General features: G+C 44.6%; 1 protein-coding gene across 1 annotated transcript in view; it reads left to right on the top strand.

Moving 5' to 3' along the window:
- Positions 1–1522: 1522 nt before the first annotated feature.
- VTI1B (vesicle transport through interaction with t-SNAREs 1B) overlaps positions 1523–19109 on the top strand; it is a 181845-nt gene continuing 164258 nt past the window's right edge. The window contains exon 1 of the mRNA XM_086937164.1: positions 1523–1720. Coding sequence (XP_086793290.1) covers positions 1624–1720 — 97 coding nt within the window. The 5' untranslated portion in view covers positions 1523–1623. The remainder of the gene's footprint in view (positions 1721–19109) is intronic.

Here is a 19109-nt window from a genome sequence, read left to right as displayed (position 1 = left end):
GGGCACCATTCAAGCAGCCATAAATGATGGACTGGACTGGGAGAAGGAGTTACCTAAGATGATATGGGCCTACCGAATCACTCCGGGCTGCACGGGATACAGTCCCTTCAAGGTCCTGAGAGGGAGAGATGCATTTACCAAGGACAATATTGTGTGGAGAAAAATGGTGGTGCAAAGTAAATGGTCGCCTGCGGTGGTCAGGAGGAACCTGGAGAAGGCGCAGGAGGCATACACTGAACACTTCAATAAGAGACACAATGTACAAGGAGTTTCACTGGAGAAAGGAGACTGGGTAAGGGTGAAGATGGTGATCCTAAAAAGGAAAGGGGAGAGCAAGTTCTCACCTCCCCTACAAGTACTGGAGCCTTACGCCAGGTCAGCCTTGCTTAGCGACGGAAAAGTGTGGTCGCAGGACAGAATGGCGAAGTGCAGCAAGTTTTTGAAGTGGGGAGAAGAGACAGAGGAAGGAGCAGAGTATGTGGACGATGGAGAAGAAGGAAGTAGCGAAAGGAGCAGGGAGAAAGTAGATGAAGGTACGCAGCAAGTGGTTGAGAGGAGTGTTGAAAGGGACGAAGAAGACAGAGTATCAGGAAGTGCGAGAGGTTGGTGCAAGAAAGGTACGGAAAAGGACATGACGGGGAGTAATCCAGACGGGACAGGAACCAGGAGTTGCATGTCGGAGCAAGGAAGTGAAGGAGGAGACGGAGTGATGAAGACTAGAGCAGGGAGAGTCGTAAGGATACCGGAGAAGTTCAAGGACTTTGATATGAACCGCAAGTAATAGAGCAAGAACCTTAATAACTGCAATTGCATAAAGGGGGGAGATATGTGGTGACAGTCTAGTGTTCTGTCACCCGGAAACGGAAGGGGCCGGGACAGGAAGCGGAAGGCGGCCATCTTGTGTATTGGCGCTGACCGCTTAGCGAGTAGACGTGGTTCCCGGCGCTCCGGGGAAATAAAGCATGGTAACCCTACTACTTTCATCCTGTCGTTCTTTGGGGCATACTACACAAATGCGGCAATTTTTGAATAGAGCATGTGCAAATGCAAAACGTTAGGGGGTACACTGAATGATGGTGGGCGTGGTGCTATGTCATTATGTCTTAATGTGCGCATGCGCAACATTCCTGCGCATGCGCAAAACGAGGGGGGGGACAGAGCTCGATGGGGTACAGAGCTCGATAGTACACCGGCACTTCTATTTCACCATTTAAAGCACTGTAGTACAGAGCTGAGCTCCAGTGTGGCATGTTTCATTTGCATGCTCACAGGCTAGGGAGGATGCTACAAATATGATAGTATTGATTATTAAACAATAATTTAAGTAACAATGCACTGTACATAGTTCCCTACTGTACATAGTTCCCTAAATACAACAGTACATAATTAATACCAAAATACCGCCACGTTGAGCTTCTACCTGTGCTGAGAATCTGCACCATTTTAAGATGGCCGCCATTTTCGCTGGCACGGTTGTCTTCTGCGAGGCAGGCCCTTCTGGTAAACGACTGGTGGTCAGGTGGTTGTGGCGTCACGTGAAAGGAAGTGCGGCTGCTTGTGCCGGCCAGTGCAGGATGCAGCTGTGACAGCAGAGGGAATTTCTGGTACTGTTCAAATGCAGCCATGTCCTCCGAGCAATATGAGAAACTGCAGGAGATCTTCACCGGAATTTACGACGATTTACAGAGACTCCCAGAAAGGATACAGGACGGCCAGGGGGGTGAGTAAAGCTGCCATTTGCGATTGAGAAGAAAACGAAATGGGTCATGAGAGCAGCACCATAGGCTGAGGCTAAAGGTACCAAGGGGGGAGTTGTATAAATACCGGGGCGGCGGGAGTGGTCCTCCAGGGATTAGGTATAGTATCATCAGGGAGGGAATGAGTGGGACGCTGTAGTCTATAAATGGGTATGAGGAAATGTTACTGGGCCGAAGCACCACGGAAGTTGTTATAAGTGCCTGAAAGGATGTTGGCAGAAGAGCACCAGTGGCTTAAGAGGACCGGTACATCATTGAGTTGAGAAAGAGATCAATGTAAGCTTGGGGACCGAGAATTTCCAGGACAGGTATAATTTGTGCACGATGTTTGGAAAGACGAGGAACAACCGGAGTGTTTGGCCACAGGCGTGTTAGGCGTTTAAAGAGAGAATCTTCAATCCCCAGCACTAGTGTATTGTACATCAGGATTTATATAGCGCTTCCAACCTCAATGGAAGGCGGGGTGGGGGCACGTAAGCGCTTGCTTGCATGGGTAGCACTCTACACTGTGTAAGGAGCGTGGCTGGAAGGATTTTATTTTGATTCTATGTGGGAAGTGTCTCCATTTCGTGCGTGATGACCCTTGAGGTGCGGTTATCACGTTAGTGTGGTGGATGATAAAGTGCGAGAGACAGGTGCATAGTTTAATGGATGTCAGTATGCTGTTAGCTTTGAATAGCTCTGCAGGTACCTTCATGGATTTTCTTATAGGATATAGTCTGCTTAGTTGATTGTCCAATCTGAGATTTTGTGTATAGTTGTGGTCCCGAACTGGCAGGCTTGGAGGGAGAAAAGTGAAGAGGTATTTTGGCATGGGTATTTTCATTATAATCCTACATTTGAGTCTCTGGGTTTCATTTATGAAGTGTTCCTGTTATTAAATATAATACTACGCCACACCTGCTGTGCGTTTGGCAAGCAAAGACCAAACCCGCTTCATTTACCTTTGCGATTTACTTCTGTGCTGTAACACATGAACTCAGTAAGGAACACAGCAGTGGAACACTAACTCTTCATAATATACATCCAGTAATATACTGACAGTTATGGACAATTGTGGACTATAGATTACAGCAGCTCCGCCAATTCTGGAGTGTTAAACCCCAAGAACCATCACATAACAAGCATTTACAATGCAATGGTCTCGGCATTATTAAAGTTTGAGCTATTGGCATTGCTCATGACATTTTTTTTAAAAATCATTAATAAATGGCATTGTCATTTACATTGCCAATAGCTTAATCGTTAAATAAATGGCACTGTCATTTACAATGCCAATAGCTTAATCACTCGCAAATGCATGACCTATTGCATTTACACCCACACAGAGCCACCCACACACACATACAGAGCCACCCACACAGAGCCACCCACACAGTCATTCACATAGAGCCACCTACACAGAGCCACCCTCACACAGACAGAGCCACCTACACAGAGCCACCCTCACACAGACCGAGCCACCCACACATAGAGCCACCTACAAAAAAAGCATTTGCAATGCAATCGGTCTCGCCTTTGGGACCTTATATGTATTTAGCTATGCAACACATTACCCTGGGTGCTGAAACATCTACTGTTCTTTAACATGGAGGTAAAGTAAGCTCCAAACTGTGTGACACATATAGGAACACATGGATAGAAATATTGCAGTTCAGCGGGAAATGGTATAGTCCAAAGCTCTGTTTTTAATCTAAAATCAGGGCCTTCGGTGTTCATATCACTGAATGCTAAAGTGATTCGGGTATTTTACTGACCTCTGCTGGTCGTTTTCTAACAAGGTGTAGTCATATTTGTGTAACGAGGGTTGAATCTCCTCTGATGAACCGACCTCTGTGAGAGTGTCCATGGCGAAGTCAAAGTCCAGGTTATTCCTATCAGAGCTGTCTCTCAAAGTCTAAGGACGAGTTCGAACAAAAGTCAATTTTTTAGCAGAAACGGGGTGAATTTTAAGTACAAGAGGCCACTAATCTGACAAGGCTCACAATAAATATTCATATATATTGGGTCAGTGAGTAAACATGTGAGACCCATCCATCCTGACAGAGTGAAAGATGAGAAGTCTCGCTGTGACACTATCAAGAGCAGTAATCGGTCACAGACCTGCCAACGCATACACTGCTGATCAGACATACTGGGGCCTATATAAAAGGTTTAAACAATGCCAGAAAAATGATAACTGAGTTACATACATAAAACTGATATAGTAAAGAATAATACTTTGTGAACAATATCAAACATAGAAAGTAACGAACTGGACAAACGAGAAAAGAATACGCTAATGTGAAGTATCGTTGTTACTTTCAGCAATACACATATGGAACATGCACGCATGAGTCTGAGCTGCTTCTAAACACTGACAGCAAAACAATTGCTACTGGGAGAGATATGACAAATTTGCAAATCTCATCTGCATTTAAAAGTGTATGCTGACCCTCAGCGGCACTTTTCTTTCCAACTAATCAGTGGCATGCAGCATATGGTTACTGTTAAGTGAGAAACAGATACAGTTGGTTACTGATGGTGTAACAGTAAATCATTTTACCAAGTTCCTCGATTTGAAATAGTCCAAGCATTTCGATCCCAGAGCTCCTCTTCCACCGTATACAAGCACTTTCTGAACCTCTGCAGCTGCCATCCTGTCTCCTGGTAATCTCCGAGAGGATTTTGCAACCGTGCACTCACTAAGAGATCTCTGCACAGTACTAAGTACAGCCCTCGGTGTGCAGAACAGATGGACCGGCTGTAATATACAGTTCCTGGGAAACAAGTGTAAGTAACTCTATGATTGGTCCATTCACGCAGATGGCGATTGGTCGGTGCGCGTCCTCGTCTTATTGGTCAATATATGCTCCTTTTTCACGTCGGTGGCTCCGGTCACGCAGTATGGTTGTTTTTGTCTCCTACCGGTGTCCTTTTACGTATTTTCTTCACTCCAACTGAAAGCTTTAAAAGTAAACTGGGATGACTATTCATTCGAGCTGCGGTCTATTAACACAAACGATAGGGTGTGGCGTCACGGCTAGAGCGGCTGACCTTGCAGCTAGGGAACCAGGTTAGTGTGTGATGGAGACTTAAACATCCTGGGATTCTTAGTAAATCACTTAATATCTCCGTGCCTAAAAATTAATGTATTTGTCTGTAATGCAACTGGTGTTCATGTAAAGCGCTCTGAGCCCTTCGGGTCTAGTTGCGCTATGTAAACCAGGAACACAAGTAAAACAAGTCTGGCCTGGAACAGCCTTGGAAGAGACACGGGAGGGCAGGAGCGTGATGCCGTGAGCGTGCACGTAGGTGTTCCCTGCGGCTCGTGCTTTCCCTGCGGCTCGTGCCAGTGGCGGCGCCTGCAGTCTTCGCCTGTTTCTGGGAAGCGCGTTCACAGACCGGAGTCTGCTTGTGCATCGGTCTGCACCACCTGGGGAGGCAACACAACGCTGCAACGCCAGGCGAGCCCTAAAAAGTTGGGGGTGATAATACAAAAATAAACTTTTCCTTACAGAAGCATATACACACTGCCATCTTTGAGTAAAAGGCTACCCATATGTTGAGAATAATGGAAGTATGCATGGGTTTGCACAGTAGCTTAAGTGAGACATGTTTTGGGGTCATGCAGGGTCGTGGAAGGTAGGGAGCTCCAAACATGTTCCAGTTACGGTATGCAGAAACAATACAAAATGCTAAGATAGGGATATGATTGGACTTGAAGGAACTACGAAAACGACCAGGCAGAAGGCAACGTCTTTTGTGTTTTCCTCAACAGAAGCAGCAGGTTTGCATCAGTTGGCGTTCAATGGGCCACACAGAACCACTTTTTATATAGCACAAGCATGGTCACAGGGGTTTAGAGCGCTTTACAAGAAGTCTGGTTGTAACAGTTGAAAAGAACAACCATTTAAGTAAAAACAGTGAGTAGAGTTAAAAGGTCTTTGCCCAAGCATTTATATAGTGGGAAGGCATTCAGCCTTTGTCAAAAGTGTATTTCGAAGAGGTTGACCTCGAGACATTAGACTGTTGGACACCTTACGTTCGAGTGACTGTACAGTCACAATATTATATACTGCACACATTGTTGTAAAAACAAGAACATACGTAACAAACTTGCTGATCAGTAACTAATTTGATAAGGAGTTAGAACAATTCCCTGATTCATGACGAGAAACAAGTCTAGCATCATGACTACTACAGGCATCCTATGCAAAGGAGAGTAATCGTTCAACGTGCAAGTTCTTGTGTATGTGTAAACAGACCCACTGAAATTATGCAGCAAAAGTGCAAATTATGTGGCACAACCCGGAACAAGCGAAGGCCTTTCATGTTTATAGTAACATTTGATCTATTTGAGCTAGAAACCATTTTTTGGGGGAAAAATCTACAGATTAGGCAGCAGCTGATGAATTATTTTGCAAATCCACAATTATGTGAAAAACGCCACAGCGTCATTATACACGGAAGCCGGACTTGCTCATCATTGTTTGAAGCGCTGACCGGACAAACCGTGGCCGCCCGACGAACAAAATGTGGTGTCTTTGCTGAAGTGGCTTTCATGCATGTCGCACGTGTGAGTCCCCAGAACGGCCGCTGCTCGCTCTGATAGACTGTCACGCAGATATATATATACATTCTACTGGTATATTTTAAATTTAGAGCGTCGTGACATTCACAGCTCAGTCTGCTCACTGCGACTCTGCCCTCAACGGGACTGCGGGCACTATCGTTAATGGGGTTAAACTGACGCAGAGCTGGGAAACAAAAGAGACTTGTGTTTATTGCGTATTCCCCTTGCACGTGATCCCTTTCTTATAAGGGCGACGCTCCTCTTTTCAGCGCTCTTCATGTTAGGAGACAGAGCTGGTAACGAATATGCTGTTGATATTTCCCCGGGTTCCCAGTGGCTCTGGAAGTAGAGGAAGGGGGGGTGCAATACACCTAAACATTACAGGAAGAGGCCATTAAGAATGCAAAGTCCAAACCGCCTTTTCAGGTGTTTGTTCAAAGGCCTGCAGTAAATATGAAACAACGTTCTCACAATCTGCATTAAAAACAGACAGAAGCAGTGCTAAGCACGCTGTGGCCTGGAGTTTTCCTTGCTATGAGAATGCATTCAGCGTGCCAAGTATATGTGCTGCCAGTGGCTGAAAGTCACTCTTGTAATGTTGGACCAGATCACACCTGTGCTGCGCGGCAGTTGGTTCTTTAATGATGGTCCTTTCAACCCCCACGATTAGCGTTCTAGAGAACAAGCAAACCTAGAATTCGGGACAACATAAGTGCCCACACGATCTGACATATAGAACTAGTCATGCTTTCAGTTAACACCACTTTGAATTGCATTCTGGGACTTATAGTTTTACTCTCCCTCATAAACTATGTTGATTTACCCGGGCGGCCCGCATATATTACATGGGCGACCTGAGCTTTCAAGTCCTAAAGGGTTGTTAGGTAAATGCCAGACCTGGCAGGGGGTATTACGTGACATGGCATTACTTGGCAGCTCATTTACTCGCATGCATTACGCGGTCTCTAGCTATACCCTTCCTTTTCAGCCCCAGTTAAATATATTAGACTCTTGATGCTCCACCCCTTTAACTATGATGCAACGTTTTTGTCCCAACTACTTGTCTCCGGAATTACAGCTCAAAATATAAAAGCATGTTTTTTATGCACGGTTTTCTTCATTAAATATCGATCTCTTTTGAATACCAATATAATGATACTCAGTGTATTAAACTAAGAAAGATTCGAACTTTGTCAAAGTCTTTACAACCGATTTGCTTTGCCTAAACTGTATAGCAGCAGCAAAATAAAAATAATAATTCAAAAACATTGTTATGATGTGATGATATCAAGGATGCTAGGGCGGCCCAGTGTTATGATGTATGCCTTGCCTTTTTTTTAATTTACGATCCCAAGATGGCGAATGACTCCTGAAGCAGTACATTAAAAAAAAATATATATATATATATATATATATATATATATATATATATATATATATATATATAATTTCTGATAATTGTTTCCCTTGTCTTCATTGCTTAATTTTGCTCTAAAGAAAGTGTCACTCATAGTCGTTGAATGAATGTCACTCATAATTGCACTGAAAGTATGAAAGTGTCACACATGAGCAATCTGCAACCTTGGCAGCAATGCGGAAGTAGCATACATATAGTTAGGGGAGCAGAGAGCACTTGCAAAGGAGAAAAAAAATGCACTGGCGGGCTTACCTCATCGCGATGGTTGAAGTGCGCGTGCCCTAAAAGCGTGAGGGTTGACGGCTGAGCGCGCTCGCGCCTGGTTCCTCCATCGGGCCTACGCCACAAGGTAGGGGTGTGGCTTGGAGTCGGATTTACGGCTCTGAATCCCACGGGAGAGGCAGATACCCCTGGCTGCAGGTGCGCGAGACCAGGAAGAGACCGGAACCAGCGGCATACCGAGAGCCAGGTACGGGCTGGGCTGGGAACTGGGTAGACGGAACGTGAGCTGGAGAGCAACACTGGAATAAAGGAGAGCACCAGTGACGGAGAGTGAAGGGTCCCATCGGGGGAGAGCCAAGAGCTGGAGCGGCTACAGGTGCACAGGGTCAGGTCCGTATAGTTAGGGCCAAATACCGGGTCTAAGGTCAAGATATGAACAGAGCAGAGAGCACGCACACCGATCCAAGCCAAAGTGAGACAACCAGCAGGTTGTGGGACAGGAGATTTGCACGGCTCCGGGGGGCAGGCCGTGCGCGCCCACAATGTGAAATCGGCGCGTGTGACCCGCTCTGTCTCCGTTGAGAGTTAACTCTGCGACAATAGGTCTCGCTGCCGAGACCTAAAAAAGGTTTAAATCTGCATAGGACGGCGATGAGCATGACGTGGTTTTATCCTTTGAATCTTACATTTGTGTTGATCATGTGCACTTAATCTTTCTTACGCTCCACAACATATTCACACCACAACACTAAATAAACTAGGATAACAGCAAAAAGTAGTTACCTGAATAATAAAAACAAACAGTAAAAGTAACATGTCCAGGACCTTCACTCTACCACTGCACTCAAAATAGCCACTCAGAAATCACCTGTGCTTTATATCCAAGCACAACTATGAAAGCTCTTCTCTCCACTCATCAAACCAACAGAAATTGCATAATTATATGTGCATGCTTTGCAAAAAAGGCAAACGTGTGTACCCACTTATCATGAAATGCACTATAGAAAGTGTCAATACTGCACATGGCACAGGTGATGCGTGGACAGACTCCGGAAGTTATTAGGAAAGTGGGCTATAGCACAGATTTGGACAATCCATGCGAGGTGGTTAGAGCAAAGGCATTGCATGGGCAATAGAGGTACCAGAAGATGAACACTGTAGGATAGGGTGCTGAATGAAAGGGGTGCTTCAAGAAAGATAAGGACTAGGGTATTGGGAGGTCAGAACATGCTACAGCGATCACAGCAAGTATTTATTGATGCACTAGCAGATAATAGGATGGTCCACTTTCCATTTATCACTTTGCAGGATGCTTACACTGTGTGTGGACCCTTTGCATGCTTGGAGACTTTTTGGGCGCAGATCAGGACACTTTGCCCACAAGACCAATTTCAGAATATGTTTATTAGATTGCAAGGGAGGGTGATTTGGAGTCATGGAGCTAATTTTTGTGGTTTAATTCCAAAATGTCAAGACCCCCCTCCCCCAAATCAAATATGTTAATAAAATATATCTTGGCTGCCTATTGAGGCTATGGAGTGTGGGTACTGTATTTGTGTTCTGAACTCTTTACCACCAACTGAATGAAGAACTGATTGCTTTGGAACTTTTAGAGAGACCAGTTTACAATAAGAATAACTCCATCATCAAAATAGAATGAAATACTCTTAAGGCTTGAAACGCCAGTGGTGCACAGCATCCACAACTGTCGGATCTTAGTAACGACCTACTACCACAGGACCCCAAAAAAAAATATTTCAATCTACTTCTGCCTTTCCCCATTATATGAAAATATTTTGACTTGGTTACTCCATTCACTAGGGTTGGAAGATACCACCACTAGGCTTAAAGTCTGATCCTGGTTTTACCGCTTTACCTAAAATTCCTGGAAACAATGAATTATAAATGTGACGGGCCCACAACACAGACATGTTTCCTGAGGGACGGTAGTCTCTGGGCCTTTCTATCAGAATCACTGCCATCCCAGTAGAGGACTGGTTAGGAATTGTGCAACCAAGGGATGTTGTTTCAGTCCCGGCCTTCCCATTTGTCAAAATTGTGTGAGCTTGGTAAGTCGCTGTTTAACTCATTCCTCTGACTGCATTTTTGTCCAATATTGAACGTATTTAGTATCAAAATAAGAAATTATAGTATGTTTGTAGTTTTTAAAAAAATGGACAGTATATTTTGCTCATAGGGAGGGTGGGTAGGAAGTGCCTTTTCTCCTGGTGTATCCACCAAAATATTATGTGATGCATTACAGTCTTGGGTTTCCAGCTTACCAAACTGCTTGAAATTAGCCAAATCACACTATCCCTGTGCCTCTGTCCCCTAATTTGACAAAGTGTGTGTCCTTAAAGAGGTATTAGTGGAACAAATAAATACCGAATCCATAATTGGATAGAGGATAATAATGTTCTGTCTGACTTGCAGGCAGGTTTCAGGGCCTCCACAAGCACCACTGACCAAGCTTTTAGATTCCTCCTGTTAATATGGAAGGAAGTAACCATAGAGGAGGTCATTTATATGTGGTGTTTGTGGATTTAAAAATGGCCTTTGATTCAATAGACCAGTACCAACTTTTGCTAGCCTTGAGCAAATTAGGACTACCATCCTATATACTCAATCCTGATTCGGCTACACCACGACACCTATGCTAAAGTTAGGTGGAATTCCGATGGCAGCCTGACCAATAACATACTGGTTCGGAAAGGTGTGCACCAAGGTTGTGTTCTATTTTAAACAACAAGGGGACCCCAATTGGTATCAGCGAGGGACCTCGGGGAGCTTATCATATAAACACAACAATGGTCCCTGGCAAGAAAATGGATAAGTGCCAATGAATATAGACTCAATCAGTACTATATTAGTGAAAACGTACCCAGCCGGGCAGAGGTCTTCAAGGTTTATATTTCAGTCAAGAAAATGTCAAACAAATTAACACCTTCAACAAATCACGTCGGTGGGGCACAAGCCTGTACCCAACCACGAACATACATAGACAATAACATACACAAAGGGCTTGCAAGGCAAAATCAACAGTCTCTGTAAAATTCCAATTTTGAACAGAGAATTACTTGTGGGTACCATTACATAATTATACATTGAGAGTTCCAAACGTATATGGTACACAGTGGGTCGACGACGTTTCGGACCCCCTTGCTAAATAATGGGGTCCATCATCAGGACAAAGCAATGGTTGCCTTTTTTAGTTTTAAGCCTCTTTAGCCTAAAGGGAGAATGAGATGAAAAAACAGGTACATTACATTTAAATCACATGCATAATGAAAGTGACATTGTGCCGTGATTTATAGACCCAGACCGCTAGTGTCCTGGTGGAGATAGCGAGTGACTTAGTTCCAGTGTCAACAGGCATGTGACAGAGTGTGGTCATACTGTTTGCGATTTAAGAAAGTGCTTAGTTGTGAGTAATTCTTAAATTCAGGTGAGAAAACGACGCAGTGGTACTGGGCAATTTCGAGTGAAGATAATGTCAAGGTGGAAGTTGCTGCTATATTATATGCAGGGTGCACCATGCTCAGATGAAAGACAATGCAGTGGGTTGAATTTTAAAAGATTATCGGCAAATTGGATAGAAGAAACGGCGCTATGAGTCGCGGAGAGAAATACATAATTATCCAGTTTTTGCAGGAGTCAACGTGGTCAGGTGAAGATCGCGGCGCAATGAAGAGAATTAGTAACGGGGCTCACCAGAATAATACTGGGCATGCTCAGATAAGAGCGCTGGAGGTTCGTTATATCGGGAAACTGAATAATAATAATCCGGGGTGTGGGATTCTTCTGGGAGTAAAAGAATTGTGCAAGGTTATGGCGGGGAACAACCAATTCATTAATTTAGGCGTCAGTGCAAAAGGGGTAGGCTTACCAAGGGTTAATTGTACGTTTCAAGGGTCCAGGGGCGGAGGAGGATCGTTCCGCTTGTACCTGTGTACAAAACAATACTTAAGCGATGGAATCTAAAATAAATGGTCAGAGGCATAATTCGGTCAGTACCGAGTGGGGCTTACCTTGACAACCGGAAATTGCCGGGAGCGCCGTATCGCGCTGGGGTCCTGGAACCAGGGGAGGAGCCTACCGAAAGAGTTGGGGGGATAATCAGTAGGGGCATTTTGGCAGGGTTACGCGCCAGGTAGCAAGGAGAATATCTGGGGCTTACCGGATCAGTCGGCAATGGTTGACTTCCTGGTTCGTGAAGTCATGTGGGTGGATTACTTTTATCGTGCTCAGCCATTGGTTGGAAAGGGGCCATAGGCATAAACGAAGGACCACGCTGGCGGCCATTATGGTTGAGGGAAGTTAGATTGGTTAAGAAGGTCCCATGGACATAAATGAAGGACCATGCTAGCAGCCATCTTGGGCGACGGAAGTGAGATTAAAAGGAGTTAAAAACATCATAGAAGAAAAGTGGCGCAGTGAAGGTAGTGAATGTGAGATTTACAAACACATTAATTACATTAGAGTACATTGATTTATGCTTAAGAATATCGGCGAAGGCCAGACTGTATTCAGTTCATTCAATTAGGTCTTGTAAATTGTTGCTTCCAGTTCATTCACTTAAATATTTAAAGATGAAGTCCATAATCAGATTAGTGTTGTCCAGTCCTCTTGTAGGTTTAGGCCAGAGTTCAGGCTATCAGTCCGTATTATCCATTTCAATTCCTCTTTATTGAGAAGGAGACTCAGATCACCCCCTCTTGGTGGCAATGTCACTTGGTTTATAATGGTCCACCGGATATCATTTTCCGTGTGCTCTTTGGAGATGAAATGTTCAACCAAGGGAGCATTGGGGGTCTTGCACCGTATTCTGCTCCTGTGCTGGGAAATCCGTAATTTAACCTTTTGCTTGGTTTGACCAACATAAAGGAGGTCACATGGACAAAGGATCGCATATACAACGTTGCAACTATTACAGTTTGTAAAAGTTTTCAGAACATTTTTGCATTCCTTATACACAAATTCTTTACTCTCAATAGTATACTCGCATACCACACATGTTCCACATTTCGCATGGCCCATAAGCGGTGTAGTGGTCCAATGGTCATTGATAGTTCTTTTTAGTGGGGTAGGGGAGGGTAAAGCTGCCCTCACTAAATGATCTTTAATGTTTTTATTCTTTCTGAAAGCAAACAATGGGCGTTCCCAGTTTAATTGGCCTGAATTCAAAATGTGCCAATTCTGTTTGATGGTTTTTGTAATTTTATTCGACACACTGGAAAATGTTGTGACACACACCAATTTATTGGTGGTAGGTTTGGGTCTAGTTGTCAAAAGAGTCTCACGTGGGCAATACCATGCTCGCTTCATGGAGTTTTTTATGAGGCGGCGCGGATAACCTCTTTGTCTCAATTTGGTGGCTAGGAGACCAGCTTCATGGAAATAATCCTCTTTATGGAAATTATTCCTCCGCAGCCGAAGAAATTGTGAGTAAGGTAGACTATCTTTTAGGGCCCTGGGGTGGCAGCTAAGGTTGTGTTCTTGCCTCAACATTATTTACCCTCTATATCAATGGTCTTACTGGTGAACGCTATAATTGTGGCGGCTACAACCCCCCCCCCCCCCCGAAATTGGCAGGTAAATCAATGCCATATCTGCTATTTGCAGAAAACACACTGCTTACTGTTAGAACACCTCGACGAATCCAAAACCTTTTAAACAAATTCGCTAAAGTCTGTAAGGGCTTAGAAATTACTCCAAAACTAAATATATGTCCTTTAATCCCTACAAATCGAATAAAGGCAAATTTGCGTTGGGTACGCAAGTCTTGGAGCTAGTAAAGTCCTTTGACTACCTGGGAGTTCGCATTAGCAATAGGTTGGCATGGAATGCGCAGCTGGTAAAGAGCACTTTGACCCTCCAGCATGTAGATTGTGCCTTAGTTTGAAGGGCTAGGGCCTCCTCATACCGGCCCATTTCACTCATCCTAGAATTGCGTAGGGCAAAAGGTCTAGGAGTGGCTCTATATGGGGCGAGTTATGGGGGTTGGAAAATCTTACGGACCTAACAATCACTGAAAACAAATTTATTAGATCCATTATGAACCTGCCTGTGAATACACCACTTCTGCCACTAAGACTAGACCTTGGCCTAAAACCAATTGAACACTTTGCCATTCTCCGGGCTCTTTTGTTCTGGATAAGGGTTTGGACTAGTAACATCCAGGTCCCACTGAAGGAAGCCATGGTCGAGCTGATAGCCTTGCACAGGCAATCGGGTCGAATCAAGTGGTTCAACAAGATGAAGGCCTGGTTTTTAAAGATAGGGTTGGGACAGCTCTGGGAGGAACATGGGACCATTTTCTAAATCTATGGTCCCCCTTGTTAAAAAAACGTTTTGGGGACTGAAGGTCTCGGAAAGAATTGATCGCTTTGCACATGGCACTTTAACTGTGAGGTTTATAAATCTTAAAGATAGCTTTGGCTTCGAGTCTTTCCTGGACGACATCGAGCCACCACAGGCACGAGCACTGTATACCCAACTTAGATGTGGAAGTATTCCTCTAAACACAAGGAGAAGTAGCTGGGGAAATGTGTTGGTTAACTTACACTGCCCCTCATGCCATGTTGTTCCCGAGAAACTTGAGCATTTTCTCTTTTTCTGTCCATCATATGCTGATATTAGAAGAACCTGGATAGCTCCTGCTTGTCGTATGCTTTCTATTAGGTGTCATTCGGAAGTAACACACATTTTTAAATCTGATACTACACGTTGGTTAGTGTTTGCTATTTTGATATTCCTGCTATTTGCCTGGTGGAGGAGGTCAAAATGTGTTAACCAGTCCTCGGTCTCAGTGGATGATTATGCCTATTGTGTTTTCACAGGTCTTATAACTTCGTTTTTAATGGATATTTCTATGAACATTCTTTTAATGTAATATTGTTTTTATTCTGGTGCACTGTTTTTATGATGTGAATGATCATATTTTTGATTGAATAAAATAATTATAATAAATATTGAATGCATATTTCCAGCACAGACCTTTACCATGATTTTCATTCACACATTAAAGAGTGTCTGCATTCGCTATTACCAGCTCGAAAAGCAATCCTATCCCCGAAGATGCATTGTTCAGGGTCCCTTCTGTGCTGCAGCTACTAGCTTCTAGTTAGACATAGGCACTGCCTTCACAACTACCAGACAAATAAATTAGTGAGACGTGGACACCCTACTAGGTTGCATCAGGTGTACGGTTATAACTTAGCTATGTGCAGTTAAGCTGGGTTTTTGATGTCCACCACCAGCTGAGTGCAGGCAATGGGACACTGAACACAAAAATGCAGGACAAACCTCGCCAAAAAATTAGATGGTTGGCCAAACTAGTAGATGACCAGAGATGCGCATGGATTTGAAGGCAGAGGCACAAGGGTGTGGCAGATTGTTTGAGGATCCTGTCCAGTCTTATGTGAGAAGAGGGTTGTTGCACAGTGTTGTGAAGAAGGGCGCAAAAGGTTTGGGATCTTTCTGGATCAATCAGTAGGTGCTCAGGTTGTATGGAAAAGCCAGTAAAATGTGTTTGTTGATTATGTAGTCTGATTATTGAACTTAGTGTGCATTTGTGAATAATGTTCAAAGATTTGAGTTTGAGGCTTGCCGGGAGTGGGATTTATTGATGTTTCCTTAATGTGTGGGTGATGTGGTTGAATTGTCATTCGCATGTGTTTTGCATGAAAGCAAAGAGATTCTGCAGTTTTGTAGAGAGTGGGGGGGGGGGGGTAGAACCATCTAGTTGCCTTTCGTTCGGGTAGCTTACAATATGCTGTTGTAATCCACCACTGCTGAAACTTAATTTGGTTTGTGGGGATTGAGTTTTAGATAGGTGGATGATATCCAAGATTCAAGGTAATGTTGGTAGTCTTTTAGTTGTTTCAGTTTCTGAAGACACATTAAGGTAAAGTTGTGCTGTTAGTTACAGCAGATGTCACAATTGGTGAGGAACATTTCCAAGGGCCCCATGTTCATGATTTATATAAATTGGATAAGGATTGATTCTTGGGGAATATATTTACATGGACCTTGTAAGTATATTGCCAGACTGCAGGACATTCAGAATACCACTGGCTAACTACTTTCTGGTCTCTAGAAGGGTGGCATGTGACTGATGCTTTATTTTGAATCCTGTGTAGTATCAAGAAAGGACTAGCTTAGTTGTGTTTTGGGAGACTCAGTGTGTACGTATGTCGGCAAACCAATTGGTTTGATTGTGAAGCCCTCACCCACCAACCGGAGCTCTCCCTAGTGAGGGTAACTGGGGCTGCGAGCTGCGTGTTGCTATAACGTGGTGACATTCTTGATACTTGTAACGAATACTCATTGCACTTTAGAGCGATTTTACATTTGCTGTGATTTTATTATTTGGGGCTTATTTTAGTGTTAACGGGAATTTTAATGCAGGTACACTGACACTCTGACCATTTTTTGACTTCCCTTCACTTTTCCCAGCCGCTTTCCAGCCGCCACTCGGCGGCGGTGGGCGCCATCTTTGGTGAGGCGGGGAGAGCGCTCTAGTCGCGCCGTCCTCCCACCCTCCTTTCTCCCTATATAATGTGTAGGCCGGCCAGACGGCGCAGCGGGCTGGCGCGCCGGACGCGCGCCGAACGCGCACTGAAGCCGCGCCTAAGCCAAGCCCGTCTGCGCCCGTCCGCGCCAGGATCGCGTCGGGTGCAGGGCACTCCGGCCAACATCCACTTACCATCAGGTACGACAGTAAGGAATTACTGGCACTACGATCTAAAGGTGGTGAACCGTAAAAGGGATGTCCCCCTATTGACCTTCTCTGGGGCCCCTTTTCATGTTTACACTGTAAATGGATGTCCCCTAGGCCACCTTAAAGAAAGTGAGAGCATCGGCTTCTCGATTAAAATTAACGCCTCCACCTCTTTCTCGGAAGGACTAATCTATCGCCCTCCAGGCAACGCCACCCCGTTTCTAGACTCCCTAGATGAAGCTCTTGGGTCACTTATGTTACATTACCCCAACTTCACCCTATTAGGAGACCTGAACATGCAACTGGTATCGTGCGTTGACCCTCACGCCACCTGTTTCCAACACACTCTAAATATCTTTGGACTGACTCAACTAGTTACCGCACCCACCCATCTAGCTGGCCATACTCTTGACGGTATTTGCTCCAACTTAACCACTATGATTACGTCCCCCCCCATCCCACAAATTTGGACTGACCATAGTTTCATTCCCTTTGACATCGAGAAACAAGCTCATGCCTCACTCATAACTAATCGTCCTCAACCTTCCTTCACGATAAATTGGAGAAAGGTGACCGACCGTATTAAGCTGGACTCCCAACCACTGGCACAGGCCCCTAAATTGATAGGAGATGTATCTGTCGCTTCTCGCAACTTTCACGTCTGGATGGATCAAATTATCTCGGAAAAATCTGATCCAAAAGGGGACCGCGTGAAATGTCCTAAAAGGAAACTAAATGCACCATGGTACACCCAGGCCCTAACTGAGAGTCATCTACTATGTAGAATAAAAGAAAGGAAGTGGAGGAAAGCATATGACGAGGCTTCAAGAGCCCTCTATGTTCAGCAGAGGAAATCATACCTTTCTAGTATAAAGGCGGCTAAAAAGGAGTACTATACAAAGGCCATCAATGAAGCCCACCAGAAGCAAAAAACCGTCTTCTCCATAGTTAAATCCTTCACCCACCCTAAAGCTCTTCTGCCCGAAATTCCTCCCTCTGAAACTCTGTGTAACCAAATTGCAGATTTCTTTGTGGAAAAAATCGCCAATATTCAAAAGGACTTTCCGCCTCCCTTGATTATTCCTCATCAGGTAGCTGACAACCATCCTTCCCTTTGCAGCTTCCGACCTGTCTCCCTCCAGCAGACCCACAAGGCAATTTTGGCCTGCAAATCAGGAGCACCAACCGACTCCTGTCCTCCTCGCATTCTGCACCATCTAATCGAGGTAGTAAACCCTAACATCAACGTGATCATTAACGCATCCCTTGATTCAGGAGTAGTGCCTAATGAATGGAAAAAGGCTATCGTGAAACCCCTGATGAAGAAGCAGAATAAATCTCCAACAGATCTTACCAACATGCGCCCCATCTCACTCTTGCCTGTTCTAGGAAAAATCACTGAACAGATAGTACATTGGGAGCTAAAAACATTTGTGGAGAATCATAACATCCTGCATCCCCAGCAATCTGGGTTTCGCCCCGGTCATTCCACCGAAACGGCTCTGATAGAACTCTCTGATTTCATCAAGTTCCTGCAGGATGAGGGAAGGCAAGCCGTCCTCATCCTGCTTGACCTAACAGCAGCGTTCGACACTATCTCTCATGTCATCCTGATTGATAGAATGCGAGAGATTGGCGTGACAGACACAGCTTTGGCATGGGTAAAATCGTTCTTGTCCAATAGGTCCCAATCTGTGTCCTTGGGTCCCTACCTATCCAGCGAAAAACCCATTACATCGGGTGTACCGCAGGGGTCCATATTAAGCCCACTTCTTTTTAACATCTATATGGCACCCCTCCTCGCTGTGATAGAGTCCCATGGGAACCTTGTCACGTCATATGCTGACGACACCCAACTTGTCGTCTCCATTGACAAACTGCATGGATACAGAGCTGCGATTTCGGAATTGTCTCACCGAGGTATTCCAGTGGCTGAATAAAAACCACTTGAGATGCAACAGTGGGAAAACCGAAATCATACCATTGGGTAAAAATGTATCCTTCTGCCCGAAAGATTGGTGGCCCAAAGACTCAGAGGCCCCGCCTAGTGCGGTGTCTTCTGCGCGCAACCTGGGCGTGCAATTTGATGCATCCCTTTCCTTTGACGATCACGTCAGGATTACGGCTGGTTGCTGCTTTGGACTAATTAAATCTCTAAAGAAATTCTTTGACTTCCTCCCCATCACCGCTAGGAAATCGGTCGTGGTAGCACTAATACTCTCCCGACTCGATTACTGCAATGGATTAATGGCAGGAGTGAAAAAGTCCACCCTTAAGAAGTTGCAAAGTATACAGCACGCGGCTGCAAGATTAGTGTTGAAACTCCCCAGAAAATCTTCGGCCTCAGCAGGATTGAACTCCCTCCACTGGTTGCCACTTCATAAGAGAATTCTTTTTAAACTTTTACTTACAGTGTTCAAATCCCTGAAAAATACA

Source organism: Lissotriton vulgaris, chromosome 9 (assembly GCF_964263255.1).
Source record: "Lissotriton vulgaris chromosome 9, aLisVul1.2, whole genome shotgun sequence".
NCBI classification, from domain to species: domain Eukaryota; kingdom Metazoa; phylum Chordata; class Amphibia; order Caudata; family Salamandridae; genus Lissotriton; species Lissotriton vulgaris.
This window is presented reverse-complemented; position numbering and strand designations above follow the sequence as displayed.